This window comes from Athene cunicularia, assembly GCF_003259725.1.
Source record: "Athene cunicularia isolate RWA chromosome 6 unlocalized genomic scaffold, athCun1 chr6_part2, whole genome shotgun sequence".
Taxonomy (NCBI): domain Eukaryota; kingdom Metazoa; phylum Chordata; class Aves; order Strigiformes; family Strigidae; genus Athene; species Athene cunicularia.
In genome coordinates, this window is record NW_020799106.1 from 6,372,465 (window position 1) to 6,391,261 (window position 18,797).

Consider the following 18,797-nt stretch of genomic DNA (forward strand, 5'->3'; position numbering starts at 1 on the left):
GATGAACTATGCAACTGTGCTAGTACTGTGGTAAAAGAACAGGACAGATCCTGTCAGGGGAGTAGAAAGGAGAGTGAGAGTAGAGGAAACCTAACTCCCACCAGCCTGGAGCACTCCAAGGTCTACTCTGAGGATGCCCAGGAGCCAGTCTGTCACTTCTGTGCTCACTCACACTAACTGCACAGAATGAAAACACAGTTAGGGACCAAGCACGGAGATCTTTCCTTTTATACTTGTTTGAATTGGACAAATTGAGTTGTTTTGAGTTGCAAACATAGAAGGTGGCCTGTAACAAGTACTTTTCATGATCCTTTTTAAGGAAAGGAGGGGAGGAATTTGAAGAGTATCCAAAGAATTTGTCCACTTCATTTGAAATGAGCAACAAAAAAACATCTGGAGAATATTATTAATGAAATAAATAAGAGACATTGGAATTAATCAGTGTAAAAAATGGTTCAAATACACAAAACTTTTCTGTGTAAAGACTGCAAACTGCATTATTGGTCATACATAAGTGCCTTAGTTATAGCAGGGAAAATTTTCAATTATACAGATGTGGAGATGAAGTAAGGGGATGATTTTAAAGACACAATGTTTAATCACTGAAAAAAAAACAAACCCTGAGGCTGAGATTTTCAAGGTGTGTCATGAATAAGCCTGTATGAGACTCTCTCACCTGAAGGAGTCCTAAACTGGTGATGGAATTCTTTTCTACCTTTACGTCAAACTGCATTGGAAAGAGGTGGCTTTAAGAGAGTTTAAAAATATTACCTGAGGCTACATAAACCAGTTCTTCACAAACTAATTACTTCACTGGATACAACTATTAGTTATGAGATTATTATGATATAAATTTTTAGATATAAAGTCAAAAACAGATATTCAGGCCCCTTCCATATGATGAAAAAGTAAATAGAAAAAAAAAATTAGAAAGTATATGATTAGGTCATTAAAATGAACTTGCCTGGAGCTTAATCTCATATTTTTTACTGGCTAAAATTAGATGCGGCTTGTTCAGTACACTGAAAATACTGGAGTGACAGACAAGGAAAAAACAAGGGAATAAAACCCTCAGTAGTTCAAAACAAAAATAAGCCCAGTTTTCATAGGGCTGTCACCAGAGAAAGAAAGAGGATTTACAAATCCCATGTTTCCACTCTGGTAGTCAGATATTCTTAACAAATTCTATATTCTAACAGAAAAAAAAAATATACCTGAATAAGCTTTCTGGAGTTAGAAATAGCTACTAAAAAAAAAAATTAGAAACTCCAGTTTCCTCCCATCTAGCCCCTGGATAAAAGTACTTTTCTTTCACAGACCTCACTCAAAAGCATTAAAATGCTTCCAATTTTAAAATTATTCCTACACTTTTAAATTTTATTTTGAAAAACTAGTCCTGAAAATACAGCACAGTTTCATCCAGTAGGTCTGTTTTTCACATTCAGTATCTTACTCAATTATTTAGGGGACACTTTTTACTGCTCTTTTCCTCTCAAGAGTGAATATGCTGGATTCTGCTTTATTCTCTATAAGAACTGCTTTTCATGACACAGCTCAAACCTGTTTGAGTTCCTCAAATATATCACTTATAGTAAAATGAAGATGCAAAACTCTAAACATCCTTAACAGCATTAACATGGCACAGAACTGGCACCTGAGAAGATGCTTATTTGCTCACACAGGAGAACAATGCAGGAAAGAAAAATGGCACATCTCTTTTTTTAATACAGTGGATTTAGCTGTACTGCAAGGACTTTAAAAGATAAAAATTCGTTATGATATTGGCTAGTTTTCCTTTAAGTGAAACTAAAGATCAGATGAAAAATCGTATTTGTTGTCTCTTAATTAAGAATGATGATGATGTATAGATTTACCTACAAGGGCAAACTTAGAGATAATTCCAGAAAGATCCATTCTTTCTGGCTGCAACACATACAAATCACACAGAGCCATTAGTTCAAAATTTTTAATAAAATAAATTCAAATACGTCTCATTCTCCGTCAATAGCTGCATTGTTAAATATCAAAGAAATACACACTTTTAAGAAACTGGAAAAAAAAAAATAAATTGAGCCACAGAAGTTGGTATTGAATATATAACTCAAAATCCAATTTGTCAAATTTGTCCAAACTAACCAAATCAATCTTACCACCCACCACTTAATATAACCATTACCAATTCTTAAATGACACTGCTAAAATATTTACAATAAATAAATAACTTACATCACTTAAAGTAAATGCTTTACAGTTTCCTGAATCAAGTGAGTAAAATCAAGAGTACCAATGGAAATCATGTATAAACAAGTCTGGAAAATAATTCCCTCTATAAAAGGAATCGTAAGAGGACGAAAACATGTAATAGTCTATTGCATACCATACTTCAGAAACAATACATATACACATCTACAGACTCCAATACAATCTTCATTTTCTTTTCTTGCACGAGAGGTTGAATATGGTCCATATGCCTAAATAAGTAAATGCAGCAGCATGCAGTCTTGTTTGTCACCGTTTTAAGGTAGGGACAAACCTGTTTACACAAGCTAGTACTAGGAAGTACATAAAATACTAAGTCTTTAATAAACCGAATCGAGAACATTCAGCTCCACAGAAAAAGTACAGAAATGCCTTTTAAGATTAGACCCATACTAATTGCCTTGAGATCTTTTCTAGCACTAGTAAAACTTCCCCCTGGTTTTATTTGTATAGATACAGCATGTTTTATAACAGAACGTATGCCAAGAAACTGGCTTCCAAATTGCAAAATTTCTAATTATGTTAAATACATCTTGTCATTTTGTACTGAAATGGTTGAAGAGACTCACATATAGCAATCCGAAGATATATGCATTGTTCTTGCATACAGAAAACTTGTACAAAAAAAGAATGAAAAGATGCGTAAATTGTGGTCTGCCGAGTTCAGCTTCTACAGAGCTGGCAAGTATTTGAATATGAAAATCATTGCATTTTGTTCAAATCAGTTTATTCAATTTTTAAAGAAGAACAGATGTCTAACTACTAGCTTAAAAAGCAGTATAACCATGTGTGTAGCTCCTGGAATGGTGATAAAGCTAAATAACTAACAGCTTGAAACCCGTATAAAATGTGGGTGTAATTTTAAAACTGTGTAATTCTTAACATTAATCTAATGAAGCCTACAAGATCAAGTACAAAAAAATGTTTATAGCTAACTAATGTTTATTTTGATCTGTCTCCTGGTTTGACTCCAGGAAATTAACCACATTTTGGCAAATAAAAGTCAGACAACAGCAGTTCCACAGTAACAGATAGCTTGCTTTTTTTTTTTTTTAACTTCAAGTAATTTCCTCAACAATATAATCTGAGGACTGATAGTGTAGTTTTACAGGAAAGTCTTCTAAAAAAATTAGTTGAGGTGCAAGAATTGTTTCATAAGTTCGTATGTGGTAAAAGCCACAGCCTGGGAAGGAATACAACGAATATAATTTAGAGATAAACCACGATATAATCCTCTTCGTATTCCATGTTGTTGATACACGTATTTCAGTGTCTGCACCATTGTACTGGAAAAATAAGAACTCAAATCACTATTGGATACACATATTCAATAGTCAAAAATCACTTTCTTTAAATACAAGACACTGTTTTACTTGGTTCTTAAGAGATCTATGGAGAAAAGCCCATGGGACTCCATACAGCAAAGCATTGTTAGTCTTTTTAGGACCCAGAAGACAGTCTGAGCTTTTGCAAGAGATCTGAGCCAGGAGGCTGGGAATTAGAAAGAGGACAGTGCAATCCTATCTGAAGAAGTTTCAGTTTGAAAACATCTGCCCGAAAAGTCATATTAATACATTTTACATCACAATGGCTATGCATTTTTCTGTTGCCTATCTGGCAGGAAGGAGTTGAGAAGAATCAATTCTTCTTACAAACATAACACAGAGTAACAGAAACATAATTTGCCCAATGCAGCACACACTCCTTGCATTAAAGATCAGTATTTAGGCTTGTATCCCATTCTCCTTCTTTGAACACTTGATCAATATCACCCATCCTTCTAAAGCTCTGCATATAAAATTTACATTTAGCTCTGTATATCTTGCATGTGTGTATCTTCCTCTACCATGACAAAGACCTAGTATTTTCTCTCAAAAGAGAAATGCTAGAATTTACATCTATAATATCTGACTTTATTAAAAGAAGCATTTGCAGTGTATATGCAAGGAAGATTTTCCTCACATACTTACATTGAAACTGAGCGAGTGGACACTAAATGCAAAGCAATTTAAGAATCTCTAAGGTGATCAATATTTCCAAGCTATTAAAGACACTGCTCTTTGTGAACGCCTTCCATATGCCTCCAAGTTTCAAAATTTCCTACTTGTTTTATCATCTCATCCTCTAAAGACATATGTCTACTGTCCTTCCAGGCACAGCTCTCAAACACGGTCACAATGTTGTTAAATTGGGAACTCTGAAGTCTGTAAAATAGTTCTCACAAATGCAAAAAGTAAAACCCCAGTAACAATTAACACATTTTTATTTTAAAAGTATCTGGAGTGGAAAATAGCCAAACAAAAAACCTGTTAAGGCTGCTAAGGAAAATAGAACAGCAACTTTCACAGTAAGCAATATCTAGGTTGTTTATGGAAGGTCGCTACTGTTAGTAAGATTCAATTTGCCATGCAGAAGGTTCACACTGAATCACACTGGATTCAGACATGCACAATTCCACAAGATTGAAAATAACCAAGATAGAACTGCCTTTGGCTGAGGCAATTTGAAATTCAGGAAGTTTGTCAAGATGAGAACCAATTTAATACAATGATTTTAAGGATATTATGGTACTTCCACTACTACTGGAGGAACCTCAACTACATGTGGGGTGTGGGACATTACTGTAAACGCAAGAAAAATCAAATGGAACAGTATTATGCAAAATCATCTTATGGAACAGATTCTGCGAAGTTAAAAAACACTTTAAAACATTTCATTTCAATAGAAGCATGCAGTCTATCTCTTAGGGATCCTGCTGATATTAAAGAAAGACATTGCAAGGTGACTTAAAATACAACACACACACACACACCCATTACTAATACAAATGCAGAATTAGTAACAAAAGTGCCATGTGATTGGGGGGGGTTGTTGGGGTTTTAACCTCAGAGCAGTAAGAGCAGCTTTTGTCTGAGTGGAAACTTACTCATTAAAAGAACAATGAAATCAACAAAGTAGCAGTTTGGGCTTTGTTTAGGTTTTTTTAAACTTTAAGACAATTTAACTTTGCTCAAGAGGTCTAAGAATTCAGTTACTATGGATGAAAAGAAAATACTTACAGGCACTTTTCAGAGTCTGGGAGAACGGCTCCTAACTGCATTCGCCTTCGAGTTACATCAAGGGGATATCTACAGAGGAGATATTTGAACAGCACTTCAGCCAGATGTGTGATGACTAGTTTAAAAAAGAATACAAAGCAGTCCATGTGCAACCTCCAAGCTCCCTTTTCAGTGAGTCAGAAATCCAGCTCAGATTCTCAACACAGCTGAAAGTTCTCCAAAAAGGGAGACTTCCCCTATACAACCAAAACCAGTAAATCAGATCTTTTAATATATTCCATTTGGCACAAGTAAAGGAAGACACATGAAGATCAGATGAGAGTATAAAACTGTAAAACGCTGGAGGGAGAACACACCTGAATCAAAAATAAAATTAACAGTTTAAGGATTAATAGAAAATGACATTTGTAATGCAGCAATTTAGTGAAAAATTGATGCTGTATTAGTCCATTAAATTAACTTATTTTATGGACAAAATAAAATATGACAAGGACAGCATGAGAATGGAGAAAGCAAGAAAAGTAATAAAAAAATTAATGCCAAATACAATATCTAAGACTTCTGGGGTCTTGTTTTTAATTCTATGGCTTCACAGGTTACCTTGTTTTGAAAATAAATTACAATAATAAAAATCTGCAAATTATACTCATGGTCAAAATTTCATAGCTTACCAAACAAGATTCCATCTGATTTTAGGATATTTGTCTGAATTTGTTTAATCGATTCAATGCATGTACCTTTAAAGACCCTGAAGATTAAATAGATATTTAGTAAACGAAACAATAGGTAATAACTGAATTCCAGTGTCTGATTAACCTGATTTTAAAACCTTACTGATAACTAGACTTACGTAAAACTATATTCTCAGATAAAAGTTTCTTTAAAATGAACAGCTATATAGAAAAAACAAAAGAACAAAAAAACCCCACAATACCCAAACTTACGATATCGTCTGAGCTATTGCTCCAGCTATGCCACCACACAGCAGATTTACATGTGTTTTCAAAACTAAGACATCAGGATTATCTAATGAAGGCCGTCCAAGCAAGTTAGGTGCTTGAGCAAGTCCAATGCTCTTTAAGGTACCAAAGGTAAAAAATGAAAAACCTAAAAGGAAATTTAATTTTATGTACTTTCATAAAAAGGCAAACTATTTGTCGATGCATCATTATCATAAACAAAAAACTGCAATTACAAAATGAAACTATTTTCCAATTCTTTTAGAAGATTTTTCTTAAGCAGAAAGAAATAGACAAACAATAGTTTGAACTTCTACAGTAACTTCTGTCCAAGTGAATTAGTGTTTATAATTAACATTAAAAGAATGCTTTAAATAAGATAGACTGCAGGTTTTAAATTCCTGGATTGCTGTTAAGAGTAACTCCTAAGATATTTTCATCTTTTAAATATGACTGTAGTCTAGCTGGGCAGTTCTGATGTTCCTCCATCCCACGTCACCCGCTGCTTTAGCTTGTTTAAGGATTCACATAGAAGTCACCAGGAGATGGAGCCAATACAGAGGCTCTACAACTCCCATCTATAGAGCACTCTGCTCCATGCATCTACCTGTTTGAGAGAAATATCCTACATGCTTTGTTGTGGGAAAACTGGGAAGCAGAAGAGAAAGAACAACTACTTGACCTCTCTCCTTCTCAACTCCAAGATTCAGAAAACTAGGCTTTGCCTGCTGAAGATGCTTTAACACACATTGTCCAATTCTAGATTAAGATTGAAGAGTTGCAAATGCGGCCCCCCATTCCATAGAGTAAAAAGCAGAATCCTTGATTTTAACAGGAGCTAATTAACTGTGTAGCTATATTATGTACATTTAGTAGAGCACATCGCTGCCAAAGGACTGCCACATCCTGGCAATAACTTACCCGCATATGGTGCCATTCCTACAACAGTTGGCGTCAGCCCTCTGTAGAATCCACTAAAACCACCTTCCTTTGAAAGAAAAATACAGGTACATTTATGGCAAGAAATACACCAAATGTCTTAACAAGTTATATGGTTGTTCATACAGATTCACATGACAGCAATCTGACTAGCATCATCTAGCACCAAGGAGCTAGCATCCGTTTCTTGTGCCTGAAGACTGAGGGGACAACTGCCTGGTTCCATTGGAGATAAAGAAGTGAAAATGAAGGAGAACAATCTACATCCAACTTCATAATCTAGGAGACACTCTGCATTATACATATCCCTCCTCCCCAAATTTTTTTGTATCATTACTACTCATTCTTGAAAAGCAACTTCTCTCTGCTGTTTTCAACTTCCCACTTACATAAGTCTTAGCTACATCTTAGCAGCCTAAGTAGAAGGAAGCATCCAGATAAATTTTTACATTAAAAAACTCAATGTGCACGCACTGAAGTCACATTATTTTTCCACCAGGCTACTATTTTCAATGCAGTGCAACATTCTTTAAAGAGCATGTTTTGCTTTGACAGGACTGAAGATTAAAAGAAAAAATACCTTTGTGTAAATCATCTTGAATGCATGGATAATCCCCATGTACTTGTGTTCCCCTTTTACTTGGAACGCCAGACGAACTCTAACCATATCAAGAGGGTAAGTACAAATCACTGCTGTAATACCTTTATTAAAAACAAAAACAAAACAAGCAAACAAAACTCACCTACACCTTATCTGATTCTAGGGTTATTTTGAAAAGTCAGAATTTCCTCTTGTGGCAGTGAATATAACAGCATATACAAATTATTTTGTTAAAGAAACACGTAAAGTCACTTATAGTCAGCAAATAGGAACAGTAACTTCAGCAACACACGAAGGATTTATGTTTATACTTGGTGTTCACTGAAGCTGCATAGCTAGGCCTTGATTTTCCAGAGATTTAAGCACCTAACTGTATTCACATGAGCAATCTTATTTAAGTCCATGGCTCATAAGTAACAGGCTAGTCAAGTGCATCAGCTTTACTGGATTGCAACCATTAAACTTAATCCTACATATCTTAAAAAAATAAAAATAAACCAAAACACCGAATTTACATGTTTAATTTCAAAAGCTTTTTTCAAAATTTGATGTGATTACTGGATATAGATACCTGCATTTATCTACTACATCTGAAAATACTAAATATATTCTAATGACATTTAAAATAGGACAAGGAGTAAGGTAACAGTTTTAAACTGACAGAGGGCAGATTTAGATTAGATATGAGGAAGAAATTCTTCCCTGTGAGGGTGGTGAGGCCCTGGCACAGGTTGCCCAGAGAAGCTGTGGCTGCCCCCTCCCTGGAAGGGCTCAAGGCCAGGTTGGATGGAGCTTTGGGCAACCTGGGCTGGTGGAAGGTGGCCCTGCCCGTGGCAGGGGGTTGGGACTAGATGAGCTTTAAGGTCCCTTCCAACCCAAACCAGTCTATAATTCTATGAAAATAAAGTCAGGATTGTACGGATGAGGAGTACTTAACTGCATTGCATTACTGCATTTTAATATTTCACGTTACACCAGCACTTCTGTTTTAAAACTCTGACCAAAAAAGTTATTTCTAGATTTAAGATGCCAAAAAAATCAAATATTAGGATTAATCCAGTTATGAACTGCTTCAAAACTGATTCCATACTGACCCACTTGTAACTTTGGAAACAGAGTTCCAGTACAGAGAACAACTCCTCCAACAGTTACCTGAGTAACAAATTCTTTCCCACTGCTAGTTTTTGAGGTAAATCACTCAGCAGCTTACAAATTATTTGGAGAGAATAGCTAAAACTGTTTACTAAAAACAGAGGTCATTTTTTGGTGGTATACCACCATCACTTGGAAAAAAAACACTGGGAAAAGGAGAAAAAATCATGACTGACACTGTTTTCTACCAGCTCCTCTGATTTAGCTAAACATCACCCTAAAAAATTGGTCCTACAGAAGACAAGCACACTTTTTATGCTGGCAGGAAATTGCACTTCCTTTTAAGTTTTAGTAGTCTCTTAATGATATCTCTTTTTGTAGGTGTATCATTTCCCCTCCTTTCCACAAGGTTAAGAAAAAACCATGACACAGAGGGGAAAACAAAACCAAACCAAGCTAAACTAACAACAAAACCCAAACACAACACAACAACTCCAGCAAAGAGACTCCTGGTAACTTTTATGTCTGGAGAGGAAAAAAAAAAAAAAAAAAAGCAACCTTAGTAAGCTGAGTGATGTGACATAAGATATCATGATTAGATGGGGAGAAAAAAAAAATATTAACACCCTAAGTGAGCTATCCAAAAAGCTGATACTGGTCGACCAAACAAGAGTAAAGTTTGTGGCCTTCTAGAGTAGCCTACCAGTAATTGTTTTTGTCTTCTAAAAAAATAATTTCTGTCAAGAGATTTTGGACGACTCCTCTGAACAAAAAGCAGACATCTGCAGTTGATTTCTGTTATGTTGTCTCACCCATAGGGTTCAAAAGTTGGAAGCCGCAAAACACCAAAGCAACTTCAGGACTTTCCACAGACCTACATCATTAAAAGCAATCCCTCAGACTACAGCCTTTTCCTAATGGATTGCCTGAGATGTCCAGAAATATTGTAAAATGGATGAATTCAAGCAGTTTAGAAAAAAAATAAAATAAAAAAGAGGGAGAAAATCTTTACAGAGCTTAAGAGTTCACAGGAAAGTCATCCCACTTCAGAAACCAGAAAACTTTATCCCCCTTCTCTTTCCAATCATGCCCTGATACATTTCCAGGAATATTCTCTGAACAAAGATCAGCAAACAGACCAACCAAGAGCTTGGTGAATGCACTAGCTGGTGAACATAGTCCAAAAATAGTACAATTGAAAAAAAAAAAACAAAAAAAACCCCACCAAAACAGATGGAACTGGAAGAAACCGTATGTAGTAAGGATTTAAATAGGATCTTTTTTTTTCTTTTTACTTTTTCTTAAAATTCTCTAGCCAAGAATTCTGGAAAGAAAAAAAAAAAAGGGGGGGGGATTCCCAACATCATCCCCAAAATATGCTTTCTTGAAGCACCTGGGAGCAGTATGTTAACCCTTACTGTTCACATAAGCAAAATGTACATACAAGGGATCAAGGTTTCCTTTAGGGCTCAGAAGACACACTATCTTTTCTGGGAGAAATAGCGGCCAGCTTTGGGACACAGTCATTGTGGTGAAGTCTACAAAATTAGTAACGTTCTCTCTAGCTCCCTAAACAGTATGAGTTATCAGAAGTCAGACCACAGCATCTTAAGCCCAATTCCCTGTCTTGAGGAAGCAAAGTCTATGCCGAATAATGAAAGTTGGGCCAAAAATCTCTCCCACGGTTGGTTAAACAGGACAGTATTGGAAATATTTCAACAGTTAAGAGACACATACTGCAATTGCCAGTGTCTAATCTGAAATAATCCTAGTAGGGCAATGTAGCTCCTACCTCCTTTAAGAACCACTTCTTCAAGAATAGCAGATTTTTCATTGCAAATGCTGACTCAGAAGTCAAGGAAAGACCATTCTTCACTCACCATATTGTCCTCAAGCACCTTTGACCACTCTTGGGCACAAGATACCGGGTTAAACAAACCCTTACTGAGACTTAGTGTCAATGAAGCACAACAGGAATTAGACTGTCCTCAATTTGCTTCCCAGGCTTTGGGAGTTAACAAGGAGATTAGCTGTAAAGGGATTTATCTCTGTCTCCCAATTTCCCTACTATTCCCCCATCCTTAGTAATACTCTTTTCTTTGAAAATAAAACAACCCCAAACATCTGGAGCAAGAAAAAAACCCAAGTGAGATACATTTACAAAGGTCGGGTACCGCAAACATATCTGATACAGAAGTCATAAAAAGTTGTGTATCGTGCTCTTTGTACTTTATCAATAACTATGTAGACCAAATTAAGTACTACTAGGTGATCAGAGGTATACAGTTCAAAAGCTGATAAGCATAAGTCACGGCCTCAAACTGCAGAAAATGCCTTCCTTCACTAGCACAAAGATTAATTCATCAAGGAGGCATCTTCCGAAGAAAACAAAGCTTCAGGAACCATACATACAGAGAAATAGCTGATGACAAAGAGCTGCCTAATTTGCAAGTCCTAACATTTCTAGACATCTAATATATAATTCTGTTTCTGAATTGCACTTGAAGAAATAAACAGCACAGATTCTTTTAAGAGGTTGACTCAAATAGGTAACTGTTAATTACATCCTATTTGAGACAGTCAGTATCCTCCTAGATCAGAACTATTTTCCAATCGTTTTTACCAAAAATAAACATAAAAAGGTAAAAAGAAACCCACACTTTCTGTATTAGGTTCATGGAGTTTATTCTAGATGGCATCTAATTTTGGGGGGCTTTTTTAAAGTTAAGCGCAGGGGAGGAAATACATATTTCTGTGGTTTAATTAAGATTTTTCAAATAGAAAACTAAAAAACATTTAGATTTGCAAAACCATCCTATGATACAGGTGCTATTTGATCATTTTGTTTCCTAAACCCCGCTAACCTCTATGATTTTTCTATCTTCTCCCCAGCTCTGCCTTTCCTTAAAAGAAGTTATACACCATTTATCTGTTAATGAGGTGTTACAACTGAAATTTGAATCACACAAGACTCAGGAAATCCAGAGTTAAAGTTTCCACAGTAACTTTAACTTGGCCTCCTGAAATATATGCATTACAATAGGTTTTTCTTTTCTCTCATTCCACTACCCCCACCCTCATTGCCTTGTTTTCCCCTGTGGATATGCTTTTGATCCTGTTTATCAGTTTCAGAAGATACTCAAATGTTTCCCACCACTCTGAAGTTGACTCAGGTCTGTTGACTGCCAGTAATGTTGAAAACACTGACACAACCAAGATTTAAGTATCAGTAGTGTATATAGAAGTGAAAACAGACAGCTGTGTGGCTAGATGGTGTAGAAGGGACAAAAATGAAAGGGAAACAAGTTGGGTTATGCATTTTGAATTGGGTAATATTGGGTTCCAGAAAACTGTGAGGACCCCTCTTCATCAACATTGGGGTGCATGCAGCACACCATCTCATTTAGTCATTTAAACTTGGAAGAAACGGAACAATACCCCTTGTTAGAGCCAGCAAGAGACTAAGCCACAGCAGTTAAAGCAGTTTTTACCAATTGCTATTAGAAGTCTATTCTTTTGTTTGCAAATCTAGAGAACTTCTGTATCAGATTTCAAACTCGAAGCTCTTCTTAGTGCCTCCTTCCTCCTCTGTACCCTCTTGGAATAGTCAAGGTAACCCCCCCCACCCCCTTATTGATCTAATGAATATCCCAAAGATCAGTTAATGCCACCTAGTAAACAAATAGTAAGACACTCACATGTGATGCTATTACTATACCTGACTGCTATATTCATTTCATTGCCCACCTAAATCTAGTTCATCTACTCAGTTTTGGGGTTCTCAATACCAGACTATGGAGTATACTGTACTTAAATGCACCACATAAAGCATTTCATTGGATCGTGCTTTATTTTATTTCTGTTACTCTAACCACACAAAACAGATTTAACCAGTAAGGTGCTTAAAACGATGCCAGATGCTATTAATTTATCTACACAAAGAATCCCAGCATGCCCAACACTGACGAAGTTAAGCTGATTATTCAATGTTTTCACAGTGCCTCACAAGTCAGGTTCCAGGTCTCTGAGACATGGCTCCTGAAAAAGCTAATAATAAGCTTTTGGGGAATAAATAAATAAAGTGCTCTTTAGTACAGTTAAAGCTGGGGGGAAAGAAAGAGAAAAGGGAAAACACATTATGTATTTTTTCCACCTCTTTCAGGTAGAAAGCCAGCCAAGTTCTGGAACATATCTTGTCAAAATGGGGCTTGCTAGCTTTTAGGATCTTTGAACCATTTCATTCTCTTTTCCTCTGATCACATGCAAAGCCAAAATACTTTTATGAGGTCTTCCTAGTTTAACTAAAGGTAGTATTAACAAACCCCAGTATTTTTATTCCAAAATAAGATAAATATTAACACTCGTGTCGTAAGTATTTAAGGACTGTCACTAGATGGTATTAAGCCCGTTTTACAAAGTAAAAGGACATGAAGAATCACCTCAGTTGACAATCAGTCCACTATTACTTACCTTTCCCTGTTTTTTCTTAGCTACTTTTGGCTGAATGACTAGCAAGGGGAAAACAGAAATGTATAATCATACTATATACTGGCAGTTTACAAATGGGTTTTTCTACTGCTATTGCACTAATTGATAAATGATGTTTTTTAACATTCGTACATATGAGCTAGAGTATCATGACAATCCTGCATTGGATGTTGAACAGTCTATTTCTGGCAAATCCAAAGAATCCCCCCATTTAAGGAGCTGCAGTTCTCTCTATTTCTATGAAAAAGAGTTATGTTCAACCTAGTAGCAAAGGCAGACGGGCTCATGAACCAATTCTGCTAAAACCTACATCTTTATACTTCACCTTGATGACACTGGATTCTTTATTTTTTTAAAAGCCCTAATAAACACTATAAAAACTGTGCTTTACAGCATCGCACAGAATTCAGTGCTTCAACAAATACATTTTAAAGAATACTCTTAGACAAACAGTTTCCAATTAGGCAACTACTCGTTACATTAACCATTTACTAGTATTTTTGCTTAACACAAATTTGCAACAGTTTGGCCTGAAAACACATCAAATCATCCTCTAAACAAATATTAGCTTTCCAGCAAAAGGGGCATCTGAAATCCAAGTACAAAACCATACCTGCCATGGATCCAGCCATTAATCGATGCACATGCCCTGAAATCCCAAGCTGCTTCTTTATTACCTACAAAATACAGAACATTTACGGTAGTTGTATATCAAAAAATACAGGGAAATACATCACTCAGTTTATTAGCACATTAGTGCAAACTCTGTAGCTGTTTCCAAGAAGTTTGTAACACTGCAAATTCAAACCAGAGAACTTAATTAAAAGAATTTTCTGAACATTGCTACTGTTACCACTTTCTTATTAAAAACACTGAAGTGCTAGAGTTCTACTAACAGGGCAAATTGATTAGTTGGAAGTATTTGTACTGTTTACTTCAGAAACTAGATTAATTGTTTATTTAGTTATCTTTAATGTGTGTCAAACAAGGCAAACCGAATAGTGTCCTTGTAGCATGATAGAGAACAAAGGACACGGAGCAAAGTTGAAAGGTGACACCTTTAAGGCACAGCATGTGAAACATAGTCCTATGAAAGTATTTTTAAGGCTTTGTTTAACTGCATTATTAAAAAAAAAAAAAAAAAAGGAAAAGAGAAATCCATCAAGCATTTGAGAGCAAGAACTTCCTAAGTTACATTACGTTCTGGAAGGAAGTTAGAAATTAGTTTCCAGGCTTTTATCAAATAACTGAGACTAAGAAGCAGTTTCTGCTATAAAGAAGATTAATTCTTATCTTCCTTCTTTAAGAACCGGGTTTTTTCCTTTTACATATTCCAGCAAAACATCTTGAATATTTGTTGACAATCAATAGATAAAAGAAACTGCTATGATGCTAAATGGTTTCTTGAAATTTGCAGATTCATAAACCATTTAATTACAAAGCATGGCATGCAGTCTTTTATTCAACAAAACATAAAACAAGCACAGATCAACAGCATTTATGATCACACCACAAAAAAACTCAGAACATATGAAATTCATTGAAGTTACTTCTTTGTATCAGCCCTCTGAAATTCACTCTTTAGGGAAAGGAATCATAATTTCAGTCTCTGTCTTCAGGAAAGATCATGCAAGTTACTTCACTGGGTACTAAATCTCAGCTTTCAAATACGGAATTACTCATCACTAACAGTAAAATGGTATTTCTGACCAGCATAAGCAATGTTTAAAAACATGTTCATGTAACACCTGACCTCCAAAGCTGTTACAGGGATTTATTATGTATTTATTATGAAAGACTAAATGCATGAGAGCAGAAAGGAATCCACAAATCTTGTGGGATCCTTAAATAAGCATTTTTTCTTCCAGGTCATTTTTCTCTAGAGCCTGACATAGTCATTTGCCAGGTCAAATATAACAGTCACATCCAGAGAGACTTTCAAGTTTAAGTTATTCCATCCATCAAATACTAAGACTCCCAATATAATATCATAAAGAGGTTCCATTTTACATTTTGTTCCTACATTATTCACAAAGGGCTAGCTTATAACAATACAAATAGTTGCAGACTTTAGACTATCTTTTTCTTTCCTAAAAAAAGTATTATTCTCAACAATACAAAGGTACAAAAATTGGTGAGAATTTTTTTTCCTTAAGCAACACTGCAGAATGTTTCACTGTTGCTCTGATTTTTTTAATGGGTAGATTTGGATAAAATTAAGCAACCTCAGAAAAGACATGCAGCTAATTAATAAGACACAAAAGTTTCAGTGTTAGCTTTGATCACTTAAAGAATCTGTGTTCACTGTAGGCAGGAAAAAAAAAAAAAAAAAGGAAAATAAAATAAATTCAACTAACCTTTTTATACTGGTCAAATGCCATAAACTGAATTGCACCATATGGGAAGATTCTAATCATCATTGCCCCATTTCCTTTATACAGCCCAAGGTAACCTTCCTTTTTGGGGACAGCACACAGTGTAGAAAACACTCCTGCCAGCAATACAAAAAGAGGTATTAAACAATTACACTGAGGGGAAGGAAAAAAAAAATCAAGCAAATATTACTGACAATAAGAAAGTATGCATAGAACTAAGATGGGATCATGTTGCTCATGTAACTATGGAGAGTGGAAAATCCACTTTCCGTGCCCAAACATTGCCAGACGAAGAGGTTTAAGGTTAAGTTTTATCAGCTTTCTCACCTCCCAGCCTCAGTGAACCTCTTTCTGAATTCATGCGTTCAGGCTCCGTGGCTTGCCTGGACTGCACGCAATCCTATTGCAGATGATACTATCCACCCACAGAAGCTAATACTAGCAACAGAAGGAAGGAAACTGGTTGACTTGCGATTCAGTCAATTCAAAATAGATAAACAAATACTTTAAAATCTAAAACCACGGGGAAAAAAAATCTAATATTGCTACATGGTAAATTACAGATTAAATGCCATCACTGAGGAAATGGAGTAAACAAGTTGAAACTCTCCTTACAATTTACACATCTCACACTTCCTATCCCAGAGCTGTTGCAGTAAGAAGCAATCCTATTCCCTTTTAATAGGTGGTGAATAATGCAACATCACACAAAGTTTGGGCAAAACCTACGCTTTTATTATAAACATATTAGTTACGCACAATTGCTATCAAATTGGCTTTTAAACTTTTTTTTGGTAAAGGAATAATCTGTAACAGTTAAACCTTTTTCATTCGAATGGAACTACTTAATATAAGAGCTGAACATGAAAAAGTCTTACACATCTTTACTTTCAGGCAGAAAAAGAGAGTACTTGACAAAGTTTCATTTGAAGTCTAAGTAAAAGAAGTATTAATTAGTTTCTAAGGTTCTAAAAATACAACACAAATGTATTTTTAAGTTTTCACACTTACTACACGCCTCTGAAAATACTTATGCCATGACTAGAATTTCTCTCTACTCTGCAATGGTGATTTACTGTTCTTATTTCTTAAAACATGCTCTGACACCCATGTAGCACAAACTCTCCACAGAGCAAGGGCAGGAAAAACATTCAGTGAGCACTTCAATGAACCCATCCACCATGTCTCTGCACTTACAGGTATCTCATCCACATCATTTTCTCTCTTGCCTACACGTAACAAGAACATACACTGATGTCAGACACGTGCTAAATAATGAGCACCATATCTAACTCCCTACATAGGGAAGAATAGAAGATTTTCATTGCCAGTTACAGCACAATACAAAGTAAACAGAAAATAAGGATTTAAAGTATTGGTCAAACCAATTATTTCAGCCTTCATTCCTTAGACTACAGATTTGAGTGCATTCTTTTATGACTGTGTTGCCAAAATGCCACATAATTTGTGGTTCCCTTTTTGGTACCGTGAAGTGAATATATATGCACTGAATTTTATTTCAAGATTTATTTCTCCAGCCTTAAAAAAAAAAATCTTTAGTGTCTAAATTACAAAATTCAAACTTTCATTACATGTAAAATTAACTAACTCAGAATTATATTTTCTTGCCAACTGTAACACACTTTCAGAACAGAAGTTATGACACACTTCAAGAACATAAGGACATAAAATACCTCAAATACTCTGCACAAGAGGGCACTGCTACAGCCCCACAGAGAACGGCTCTGAGCATGGTGACAACGGGGAGTTTATTCTCTCACCACGATGCCACACAGACGCCGACCGCGGCTGGCCGGCACCTCCCGCCAAGCCCAGACCCACTTCCACCACCTGCCCCCGGCCCCACGCGCGCTGCGGGATGCGGCCAGCACCGTCCTGTCACCACCAGCCCCGAGAGGGCTGCCACGCTCCGAGCATCGGCGGTTCCCACAGCCCCTGGGGGCCGGCGGGCGCTGTCGCAGACTGCAGCAGTCACCAGCAGTGACAGTTTTTACATAAATGGCCCAAGCTCCGCCGCTGTGATTACCAACCTCCTGCCGGCCTCGCTAAGGGGAAGACCAAGCCTGGCTTTTACGCGCCTTTTTGGGGACCGTTCGCACATCTCCATCGCTAAACCAATACCACAACTTGCTCAGGCTGGGCTTTGTTTTTCTTTCGAAACACAAACAAGACGCGGCCCAGAGGCTGAGCAGCCGGATCCAACTTTCTGTCTGATTAGCGCCTTTTCTTATCAGCCACATCATCGTTGAATAAACCAACAAACCCAAACCATACACATTGCATTTAAAACCAAAAATTAGACACGCAGCAGCCATCTTACCTAGATGTTTGTAATGGTGGTTATGAGCTTGCAGCAAAATCTTTACTCGATCCAGTGGTGCAGTAGTTGTTTTGGCACAACATCCTGCAATACCTTTCCAAGAGGGGAAACAGAAAAGTGATGGGATGCAGAAGTTCTTCAGGTCAGCAGACAAATAAGGGGTTTTTCTAATGTATTTTCAAATGGAATAGGGGAGGAGAAACTCAGGAACTGGAAAAAGCCCCGACAACGAGTAAACTGCCTCTATGAGAAGCATATTACAAACCGCTTAAAGCCCTAATGAAATGTCTTAGTTACTTCTCCCGATTACAAAAGCCCGGGACATCATCTCTCAGCTGCTGAAGTCACAGCAGCGGCTTTCAAAGTTACTCAAGAGTTTTCCGCCCTGCTTCCTCCTTCCCTTCCGCGGAACACAGCCCCCGCCGCTCCCCCCGGAGCGAGCTCCGAGGCCGCCGCGGACCCTCCGCTGCTCCGGCGGGAGACCCAGAGCCGGCGCTGCCTGAGGGGAAAACTTTAATGAAAAACCAACCCCCTTCCTGCCCACCGGCAAAGCGGGGAGCCGGGACAACACCCTCCGGGTCGAATAAAGAGGCTTTTTCTCCAAAAGGTTAATAACGCGGGGTGGCGTTTGCCGGGCTGCGCCCCCCGCCCCCTCGATCTCCAACAGCAGCCGCCGCCACAGCG

At 37.0% G+C, this 18,797-nt stretch overlaps 1 protein-coding gene across 2 annotated transcripts; it reads right to left on the reverse strand.

Annotated features, from left to right (window-relative positions):
* Positions 1 to 3,313: 3,313 nt before the first annotated feature.
* SLC25A16 (solute carrier family 25 member 16) lies at positions 3,314 to 18,555 on the reverse strand. Of its 2 annotated transcripts, XM_026851944.1 has the most exons (8): positions 18,114 to 18,253; positions 15,755 to 15,888; positions 14,011 to 14,074; positions 7,797 to 7,918; positions 7,199 to 7,265; positions 6,263 to 6,425; positions 5,319 to 5,387; positions 3,314 to 3,545 (listed from the first exon to the last, which is right to left on the reverse strand). In XM_026851944.1, exons 2-8 carry the CDS (start codon positions 15,815 to 15,817, stop codon positions 3,389 to 3,391), a joined length of 705 nt encoding a protein of 234 aa, XP_026707745.1. In that variant the 5' UTR covers positions 15,818 to 15,888; positions 18,114 to 18,253; the 3' UTR covers positions 3,314 to 3,388. The 2 variants fall into 2 exon arrangements, with proteins under 2 accessions (XP_026707745.1, XP_026707744.1); XM_026851943.1 differs by lacking the exons at positions 3,314 to 3,545; positions 5,319 to 5,387 and adding an exon at positions 5,394 to 5,674 and having other exon boundaries at positions 18,114 to 18,555.
* Positions 18,556 to 18,797: the final 242 nt, after the last annotated feature.

What these genes read in the sequence shown, in the direction of transcription:
- SLC25A16 (XM_026851943.1), bottom strand. Translation starts at nt 15,817, where the DNA reads ATGATGATTAGAATCTTCCCATATGGTGCAATTCAGTTTATGGCATTT. An exon ending in CATTTGACCAGTATAAAAAG is followed by an intron (nt 14,075 to 15,754) that starts GTTAGTTGAATT and finishes TGTATTTTGTAG; the next exon opens with GTAATAAAGAAGCAGCTTGG. An exon ending in TCAAGATGATTTACACAAAG is followed by an intron (nt 7,266 to 7,796) that starts GTATTTTTTCTT and finishes TTTCTTTCAAAG; the next exon opens with GAAGGTGGTTTTAGTGGATT.